This window comes from Sinohyriopsis cumingii, chromosome 10 (genome assembly GCF_028554795.1).
Source record: "Sinohyriopsis cumingii isolate HCF-2022 chromosome 10, ASM2855479v2, whole genome shotgun sequence".
NCBI lineage: Eukaryota > Metazoa > Mollusca > Bivalvia > Unionida > Unionidae > Sinohyriopsis > Sinohyriopsis cumingii.
This window is the reverse complement of record NC_142970.1, coordinates 98,728,384-98,738,960: the sequence shown is the minus strand read 5'-3', so window position 1 is coordinate 98,738,960 and position 10,577 is coordinate 98,728,384. Positions and strand designations below refer to the sequence as shown.

The 10,577-nt window shown below is 35.1% G+C and overlaps 1 protein-coding gene across 1 annotated transcript; it reads left to right on the top strand.

Annotated features, from left to right (window-relative positions):
* Positions 1 to 2,446: 2,446 nt before the first annotated feature.
* LOC149790711 (ganglioside GM2 activator-like) lies at positions 2,447 to 10,577 on the top strand. Its single transcript, XM_089973250.1, has 4 exons — positions 2,447 to 2,497; positions 5,511 to 5,737; positions 7,266 to 7,473; positions 10,449 to 10,577. The coding sequence occupies exons 1-4, from the start codon at positions 2,447 to 2,449 to the stop codon at positions 10,575 to 10,577; spliced, it is 615 nt and encodes a 204-aa protein (XP_089829376.1).

Here is a 10,577-nt window from a genome sequence, read left to right as displayed (position 1 = left end):
TCCTACATGTTACAAGTGATATATCTACAAGTGAACTTAAGAGTGTTCTCTATCCTGGTTTATGACATGCCTTACAAGAACAAGACAGGTGTTTTATATATGCTTTTTCATCTTTTACAGGTAAAATAGTCAATATTTGGCCAAAATCAACTATATTATGCTTGCATAACTTATTTTGTTTAATGCATTCCAATTTAGGAGCTGACAACACAGACACAAAGGCATCAGGCAACACAAGTCTATATCTGTCATAGCTATAGTTATGAAAGTCCCCATCCAAAGCCACCTTGTGCTATTTTCTGAAGATTTCATACATTTTATTCTTAAATGACTATGAATATTTGACCAAAACTGTTCAGCATCCATTTGTTTTCCTACATCAGACTAGTACAGTTCATAAATGCCGCCCACATGTATGCGTTTCTATGGATGCAATGTGAGGCTGTTCTTCCTTATAGGTATCACGGTACCAATTGTTTTTCCATAGACCTCAATGCTAATGTTTTGTGAAATAAATATACTTTATATCCTATCTCAGCATGCATGTACACACTGTCATAGAGAACAATGTTAGATAGTCAATTTGACAAGAACAAAACTAGGTACTCTATTGCATTTAAGAGAGATAACTCTACTGGAACTAAACAGGGGTAAGAGTTATCTAGTCACAAAATACACATTATCAGCCATGTGTACCAAATTTTTAAAAAAATCTTAAAAAATACAAAATATGATCTATATATGAATTAATATCATCTCACATGTTACCAAGAGGCTCAATTTTGGTTAAGCCTAACAGAAAGTATAACTCTTACCTAACGCACCAATCACAGCTAGTGATGTTTATTTCTGAATACAATGTTCCTTGCACCTTAAGCTCCTCCCACCTGGGTTTGTTCATTTGGCACCGTTATACCTAGAACTGGCTGGCCTGGTGTTATAATAATGACTTTGTCGGACATCATGCTACATGTCTGCGTCATGATGCCCCAGTGCTAGACATCACTGTAAGCTGCCACACTGCAGATATCGTAGCGATGCGATTAAAAATTGTTTAAGCTACGTTAAAAATCCAAATCACACCCACCCACACGCACCAAAAACGTCGACATACCTAGACGTTTCCTCGTCTAGTTAAGGTCTCACTGGATAGTTTCGTATTTTGACACCTCCCTAATTTTTAAGGTAGAAGGCATGAACCTAATTATCACAAGCCTAGCATTTATAAATTCACACATAAGCTAAATCTATAATGTGGTTTAGATTTACTTTGAGTTAGACTTGGAAATAGTTTGGCTTGTTGGTGATTGCCTGTCACAGTTAGATGAGCATTTGAGATCAAATGCGTAACTTGGGCTGCAAATGAGCTGCCGATATGGCTTACGTATTTATGTGTGTCTGCTACAGAGGTAAATATCTAAAAATCTAAACGGTTGAGGGGTGATGAAAAGTATGCTAATATGTTATAGTACTAGTGAACTTTATTCATGCATAAGGCACATACTGATTCTTTTAGCTGCCTTGTCGCAGAAAAATATTCAAAATAGCTATTTCTTGTCAAAAATGAATGTAAAATTTAGGGGTTGGTGGCAGTGTTGGTTGAGTATGAAAACCACCAGTTGCATTAGGAATTAACCTAGATTACTGCAGTCAAAATTTCACATGTATGCTTTCTACAAAAATCATTAGTTTGTTTTTATTTGTATCTTCAGTGTAAAATTATTCTCATTTTTCTGTAATTGGTCATTGTCGGATGAAAATTCACCAGACAAACTGTCCAGTGAGACCTAATAGAGCTTAAATACACTAATGTTATCACGTGACAAAGCAAAATAGTTATAGTACAGCGTGGATGTTGATGTTCTCAGGTTAATTTATGTGATAAAGAAAGACTATGTACAGGCGTCACCGATAGGATGAAATTGCTTTAATACATTTAAATGTACTGTCCTGTAAGTATAGTAATTTTAATGTTTTTAAAAACTGTTAGATCAGAGTATAAACCAAATATTTTTTTAAATGTCGTGTGCGTTATATCGTAGTATTTCCCATCTAAAGCCTACAGTGTTATCTCTCTCTCTCTCTCTCTTGTATAATTTAATGATACATAAACGCACTCATCTACAACAAACCACTACAGTTTACCACGATCCACAACAATCTTCCCATATCTACTACTATCAAGCGTGAGAAGGTCACATTAGATCAGTATATATTTAATTATTTGCCAAAAGCACAAAATTGCCAGAATATGTGTATATGCGTATTATTGCGCCATGGGCGGATCACAATTTGTTATACCAATAGTACTGGTACATCAAATTGCTTTATACCAACTCTTTGAAAACCAAATTTTAAATAATGTATGTAATCTATATATATATATATATATATATATATATATATATATATATATATATATATATATATATATATGCGTTATGCTATGGTAGAAGGTTGTTTGGCTCTGAACTCGACTTATAAGCGATTCCATACGGTATGCCTCCATTTAAACCTTAGCCTCAATACAATTTCACGATCAATGAATTAGGTCAACAAGTGATGACGTTGTAAAAATGTATGAGATTCGCTCTTTCATAACCTTCAAATGGTTGCCTTTTCATACAGAATCAACATACAAATATATGTTTTTAAACTATTAACATTGGAACATTCACTCTGTCGTGGCCTGATGCAACCTAGAGGATAAACAATGGAGACATCTATCTTTACTCTATCTAAATTGTGCTTGTACATAGCACTAAAAATGTATAGTTTTGACCTCGGTGCTTGGAAATATCTTGAACTGAATGATCTCCTGACATGTGTCCATTTTTATCAGTGAGATAGTGTAATAGGGTCCTGACATATAGCCCGATCCTATGTAGATTTGACCACATTGTGACCGGGGAAGAGCAGCGGGAAGAATGCAGTTTATGACTCTGAAAATCGCAGTGTTGCTGATGGTCATTGGTCTGTCTGAAGGCAGAGGAACAAGAGAACTGCATAGTCTACAATGGAGTGTTTGCAGTATGTAGTCATTATTCCAGTTATTTACATACCAACGTTTTAAATGTCATTAGTAAACGTCAGTTATTATCCAACCAACATTTAGACAAGTGCCATATGCGTAATCTATATATGTAATAATGAATTCGACAATCGAAGACAAAAAAGGTCTCAGAACAATTCGTTTAATTTTGTGCTTCAGTGATTGCATGCCGTCTTTCCTCTCTCGAATTTTGTTTATAAGATTTCAGTTTTACACGAATTATATCAGCACCTGTGATGTAAGCTCATGGAGCGACGAAAGTTGATACATTCCTATAGGTGTGAGCGCTTGGGAAAAATATCGTAGACGTTTGTGGCGAGATTTATAATCGCCATTTATTTAGGTCAAATACAACGACAGAGCCGCTTGATAACAGAAGTACTGACCTTAGTCAAGAACCAGAACCGTGCAAGAGGGTCAGTGAGATACTTTACAAGAAATGTTTCATTGCTTGAATGGGGCAACATTTTAGGAATAATCCAAGGAATCAAGCTGACACCTTAACTGTTGGTCAAGAGTGCTTCCAATCTGTGCTTCCGAAATAAACAAAAATGGTCATTTAATTATCTGCTATTAAAACTGGTATTTATCATATATACCAGACATGACATCTTCATTAAATGAAGGTCACTTTTAAACAGAAATTGTACAGCAGAAGTACGGTAACTAGATATAACTTGAAATGCATTAAATGGTTTTAATAAATTACCAAGGCCGGCATAAACGATTCTCTATCTAACAACACACAAAAAAAAACAAAGCAGCCAAAATGGATTCAACTAAAAGCATTTGCGATTTCGTAGAATTAGGTGTTCGGAGTTGGATCTACATCTATATCCGAGAGTTCCGACATAACAAAATCAAATAGGCACGACTTATCAATGTTCAACAGGCACGCCTTATCAATATCCACCAGGCACAACGTATCAATGTCCACTCAGAATAACATATCAGTATCAAATAGACATGACATATACATATCCAATAGGCACGACATATCAATATCCCCTAAACTTGACGTGTCAATATCCAATAGGCACGACATATCAATATCAACTAAGCACGACATGTCAGTATCCTCTATGCACAACATGCCCGCATCCAAGCGACACGACATATCAGTATCCAATCGACACCATGTATCAGTATCCAGTAGGCATGATTTATCAATATCCACTAGGCACAGCATGACATTATCAAATAGATACGGTATATCAATACGCAGTCAGCACAATATATCAATATCCAGTAGGCGTGAAGTATCAATATTGTTGGCACAACAAACCAAATCTAGTAGGTACGATGTATACATATCCACTAGGCACAATGTATACATATCCACTAGGCACGATGTATACATATCCACTAGACACGATGTATACATATCCACTAGGCACAGCATAACATTATCAAATAGATACGGTATATCAATACGCAGTCAGCACAATGTATCACTATCCAGTAGGCGTGAAGTATCAATATATTGTTGGCACAATAAACCAAATCTAGTAGGCACGATGTATACATATCCACTAGGCACGATGTATAAATATCCACTAGGCACGATGTATACATATCCACTAGGCACGATGGTTACATATCCACTAGGCATGATGTATATATATCCACTAGGCACGATTTATACATATCCACTAGACACGATGCATACATATCCACTAGGCACGATGTATACATATCCACTAGGCACAATATATATACATATCCACTAGGCACGATATATACATATCCACTAGGCACGATGTATATATATCCAATAGGCACGATGTATACATATCCACTAGACACGATGTATAGATAGCCACTAGGCACGATGTATCAATATCCAATAGGCACGATGTATAAATCTCCAATAGGCACGATGTATGTATATCTAGCAGGAGCTACGTAGAAATATATAATATACACAACGTATCAATATCCACCAGGTAATATCCAATAGCCACGACGACGACGGAACATAAATTTCACGTAAGCATAATATATAAGTGATTTGCTTGTTTATGTGTTTGTTTTTAATATATCAGATTCACTCTTTGTTAAATAATTAATTTGAGGAATTCACAATGATCCATATTTTGTTTCATCAACAAGTGAATCAGTTAAATATTCTTTAACTCGACATTTATCCCTTGTCCAATGGAATACTTTGAACCCACATCAATGTCTTCATTTTAAACACAGCAGCCAAACATATTGAATCATAATATTACGCTGTATTGATATATTTAGATAACAATACACAGCACTTAATCTAACAATAATGACAATGGGACACAATTAGAGTGCATACCCTCCTCAAAACAACAAAAACTATGTTTTATTACAACAATCGATGATTTTCATAATAAAACAAAAACCATGCACTTATGTTCAACGATAAACTAAATTCGAACATCCTTCCATGTTCAGATAAATCTAACTCCATTTCCATATTCAGATAAATCGAACTCCATTTCCATATTCAGATAAGAATCCCAGTTCCCCAATTAGTGTCAGCAGGATTGAAGTGTCGCCAATGCCAGTCGAGATACCCGGATCCTTCAATTTGAGCATAGATGGCGCTCTCAGCAGACAAATAAGTCACACTTCTCTTTCTCTACAGATTAAGAGAAAAACATTCTTACTTGATATTCCCATCCCATGCATCAGCAACGTTGGCTCCTGGTAAGAAAATCTCTCTCTCTCTCTCTCTCTCTCTCTCTCTCTCTCTCTCTCTCTCTCTCTCTGTTGGTTTTAATGACATCTATTTAACACTATATTCATAACGCCAGTGCGTTTAGTGACATGATACCATGCAGATATCATCGATGTATGGTTTAAAGCATACAAAACAAAAGTTAATCAAATTTTATTAGAGTATTACAATTCGTTATTAAATCATACCATTTAATCCCACCGTTTTATCTTTTGTAACAACATTTGTTAATCGTACAGAAAAAAATTTGTTTCAATCATTTAATGTAATACACTTTTATGAGCATATATTTTGTCAAAATGAAGTAGGGCCATTTAGTATATTTTATGTGGGATGTGCTGGGAGGTGGGGATGCGTAAAAATATAGGCGAAGAGTTTGTGTAATGAAACGCCGTAGCCCACGGAAAGCTCCTGCATTTTAAGACATGATTTGAAACTCTAGCTATGAAGAAAACGTACTCTTGGAAACGTTGTGGTTGTATCGCTCTTGTTGTTTTTATATTTTTATTTCTTGTTTTGTCTCGCTTTTTGTTCTATTGCATTTTTGGGAGGGGAAATAGACAAAGCCTGTGTCCTCTACACGCCGTCATCTGATTCTCGTCTGTCAAGCAATAAAATGGCTAATTTCATTTTTTTCTTAAGAAACCCACTTTTGGTAATAGTAAATAAAACACGCTTACAAGAATATACTGTGGAATTTAGTGAAAACCTTTGCTTCGATTGATGCTTTTTTGTTGTTGTTGTTGGTTTATTTTTTTAATTTTCTTAATGGTATGTCATGTATGACAGGAGACGAAATTTTTTTTTTCTTGAGTAGATCAGTACCAAATAGTATTCTTCAACTCAACTTTAATTTGTTGAAATGAAATACCTACAATAGGCTATAAAAAGAAATAGATAAAAGTGATGACCAATGATGTCATAAAAAATGCATCAAAATGTATATGTATTACAGTAATTAGATAAATGACTCCATCAGACAATTTTCAGATATCTTAATCTTTACTGTGTAATTTTCATTGAGGTAGTATAACCGCTCCGGTGGCCTAAATTATTAGGGCCATTTTGAGACATATCCATACGATATCTGCATTGTGGCAGTTAATAGTGATGTCTAGCACTGGGGCATCATGCCGCAGACATGTGGCACCAGGTTCCACCCAGTCACGTTATCATGACACCAGATCGACCAGTGCCAACGCTAACCTGTCAGTGCTGAGCGCCAAGCTGCTCTAACCACATAGGCCAACGGAGCATTCATAAAAGTTGGACTATGGTGAATTAACTTTTGTGGTGTGCCTCCGGGCATGTCTCTTTACTCCTTTTGTCTCGGCACGATACAACTAGTTATGTGTTTATGTGCCAATAAATAACACTCATCACTCAATCGTTTGCCTTAATAATTATGAACAAATAATTAATTCCAGATGAAGGATGGTTATCATCTTAAATACTACCTGTATTCAAATTTTAAAACTTCGCTGCTGTTTTTTTCAGTACATATGATGATCTCTGTACAGTGATCTCTCAGATGGTTTCCGAGAACTGGGGAGGAATTATGGGTAATATTGGCCAGCAGATCAATACCATGTTACATAACGCAGGGGTTCCGGACCATTGTCCGCTCGATGCTACAGAACTTCATGTGAATAAATTTACCTTCTCTCTTCCAGAACTGTCCTCCATTTTTTCTACTTTTGCCACGGTTAGTATGTTCTTTATCAATTTACAATATAGATATATAGATCTCGAATCACGTCATTAGTCGCCATATTTGTGGAATGCTGGCAGATTTACTGTTGACCTTATACGGTGTTTGATAGTTGAAATAAGTTCATTGAATCTCATGAAACTTTTACAGAACATATACATATACACAGTACGCAAATCAGGCTTTCTGTATGTATCTATACTTGTAATTTATAAGTTGATTTTCCTCAGTATATTGTTTTTAAATGGACACCTTTGGTGTCTCATCTAGGAGAAACTGCAAGGTCGCCCATCTTCGAGATAAAATGGGCAGAAAGTCGTCTGCTAGTGAGCTTGTCGGGAAGCATATTTAGAACGCGAACAAAGAAATTATGCCTACCGTCAGCGAATGTTATGTCTAAGTAACTGTGTAAGTATGTTTGTCATTAATGTGTACTGCATGCGTATGTCGTGTATTTATAATATACTCTAAGAAAATATTTAGTGGGAATAAATGACTCAACACAAAGTTTTGATTGGTATTCTTTGTGGTTGTTGTTGTTGTTGTTGTTGTGTGTGTGTGTGTGTGTGTGTGTGTGTGTGTTGGGGGGTGGGGTGGTGGTGCAATCTTAGTCTATAATAAGACCGACGAAAGATAATGATCAAGACGAATTAAGTTTCCTGATTTTCATTAAGGTTTTTCTTTTACTCAGTCTTAACCTCACCAATTTCCGTAACATAGTGATTAAATGTTGCTGACATACAATTAATAAACAATATTCAAAACAAGCACAAGCTTTCCAAAAAAGATTGCTTGACCCTTACTATGTCTTCTGCGGTTTGCACGTTGGACTGAGAACGATATGCAGTTACATATTTGTAGTATGTAAGTCTTAGGTAATTGTTAGTTATTGGTATTTTATAAATGACCACATTTATCTGAACAGATCTGTGATATGAGCAACACTGTGAGGCGCTACTAAACGTAAAACAGAGCTATACGTACCTTTCTATTTTAAGGAGCTTTAGGCCGATATAATTAAAAGTCAATCAGCCCTCCTGGTTCCTTTTTATCTTCAGCAGCTTTAGGGCCATCTGTTAAATATGTGGTGGTCACATACTAATTTCGTCGAAGTAGAAACAGAGAAGAGAAAGCAATTTGGTGCGGAAATAAAGTTAGAAGCCTAAATAAATTGGAACGTGCAGCCAATGCAAAACAAAGAATAATTCATTATTTAAATATCTTACGATTAGATTTAGTAGTATATGGATTTATCTCATATATAGATCATTTAGCATTGCTTTAAAGTCAGACCAGCCAACGAAATACACTATTTGAGGTTCTTGAAAGGATGTATGTACGTATTACTGGATCGTACATGCACTGATAGTTCTTTTTAAACTTCATTTGTTCTGATGGTAGTTTATATTAATAAAGCCTAATCCGTATCCACATTTATGATATCAGAGTGGAGAAAAGTTTGCTTTGACATGTATATTCGACAAGTGACTTTGAATAATCATTTGTCATGCAGAACAGTTGTCTACGAATGTAAGTAGTGGGAACATAACAATTAGACTTGCGATTGTGAGTTACTTTTCAGCTAATATTCAAATACACGCCCTTTCACTTTTTATACTTAGTAATTACATGTTTTACATTTTATTCCCCCTACTTCTAGTAATTACATTTGTTGTCTTTCAGAATTTCCTTTCTACAAGTAAATCATGCATTTAGATCAAGATATCAGTTCTTTAATATCCTTGTGATATTGTATGATGATATAACACGTATAAATCTAATCTTAATCTTGTAATATATCAACTGAATACATATTGTAGATAATATTATATATGTGATTGATTTGAAATATATGAAGGATATGCAATGAATACATATGATCATCCATGACCTAAAAACAAAACAGTGTTTTAATAATTTGCATAATAATAAATCGCAGCTTGTACATCTTTTAGTTAAAAGTTTATTCGACATGGCTTTTATAAAATATCAACTTGTTCACCTTGTAGTGCCAGGCGACATATAATTTCAACGCAAGGCCTTTTTGACATGGCTTTCATAAGATACCAACTTGTGCACCTTTTGATGCCAAGTTACATAGAAATTCAACACAAAGCAAATTTGATCTGCGTATTTAGTATTTTCTTTCGAGTTTCTAGCCAGGAAACATGTGTTAACATAGCCATGAGTTGGGGTCTACAGTCTAATGAGTGATGTACTCATACCCGGATACATAAAGTACCATCAGAATGGTTGATGTATTTATGCCTGGATACATAATGTACCATCAAAATGGATAATTTACCTATACATGGATACATAATGTACCATCAGAATGGTTATGTACTTATACATGGATACATAATGTACCATCAGCAGAGCAGTGCATGTTGGGGTCTCTGAAGAATCATTTGACCCACTGGGTCTTTACCGCCAAGTTAGGCACAATTACACAGGACAAAGTGTCAGCACTTAGCTTGTTACATTGTATTCAGGATTTGTACATATATTAGCAAGTGATCTCGCCCAGTGCTGTTGAAAGCACTTCTAAGAACTTATGTTGAAAGCATTTATAACAATTTCTATTGAAAGCACTTCTGAGAATTTCTATTGAAAGCATTGCAAACAAATTCTATCAAAAGCAGCTCCAATAACTTCTATTGAAAGCATTCGAAGAACTTCTAATGAAAGCACTTCTAACAACTTATACTGAAATCATTTCTAATAACTTCTACTGAAAGTACATGTAGCAAGTTCTATTGATAGCACTTCTAATTACGTCTACTTCAAGCACTTCAAACTCTACCGAAAGCACTGTTAACAACTTCTTTTGAAATCAGTTCTGATAATTTCTTTTGAAAGCACTCGCATATGCTAATATAATTTTGTTGCATATATATATATATATATATATATATATATATATATATATATATATATATATATATATATATATATATATTTTGCAGGGAGATTATCATGCAAGATTATCCGCCACGGAGAAGGAAACAGGCCAGGAAGTTCTGTGTATAGATCTGGACCTGTCCGTCAAGAAACACGAAAAACCTTGTTCTGGGTTATCCTGTCTATTCGGTTAA

Excerpts from the sequence above, each read along its gene's own strand:
- LOC149790711 (XM_089973250.1), top strand. The coding sequence starts at position 2,447 with ATGGTAGAAGGTTGTTTGGCTCTGAACTCGACTTATAAGCGATTCCAT. Across the intron at positions 2,498-5,510 it reads CTTATAAGCGATTCCATACG|ATAAATCGAACTCCATTTCC; the intron begins GTATGCCTCCAT and ends TTCCATATTCAG. Across the intron at positions 7,474-10,448 it reads TTTTTTCTACTTTTGCCACG|GGAGATTATCATGCAAGATT; the intron begins GTTAGTATGTTC and ends TATATTTTGCAG.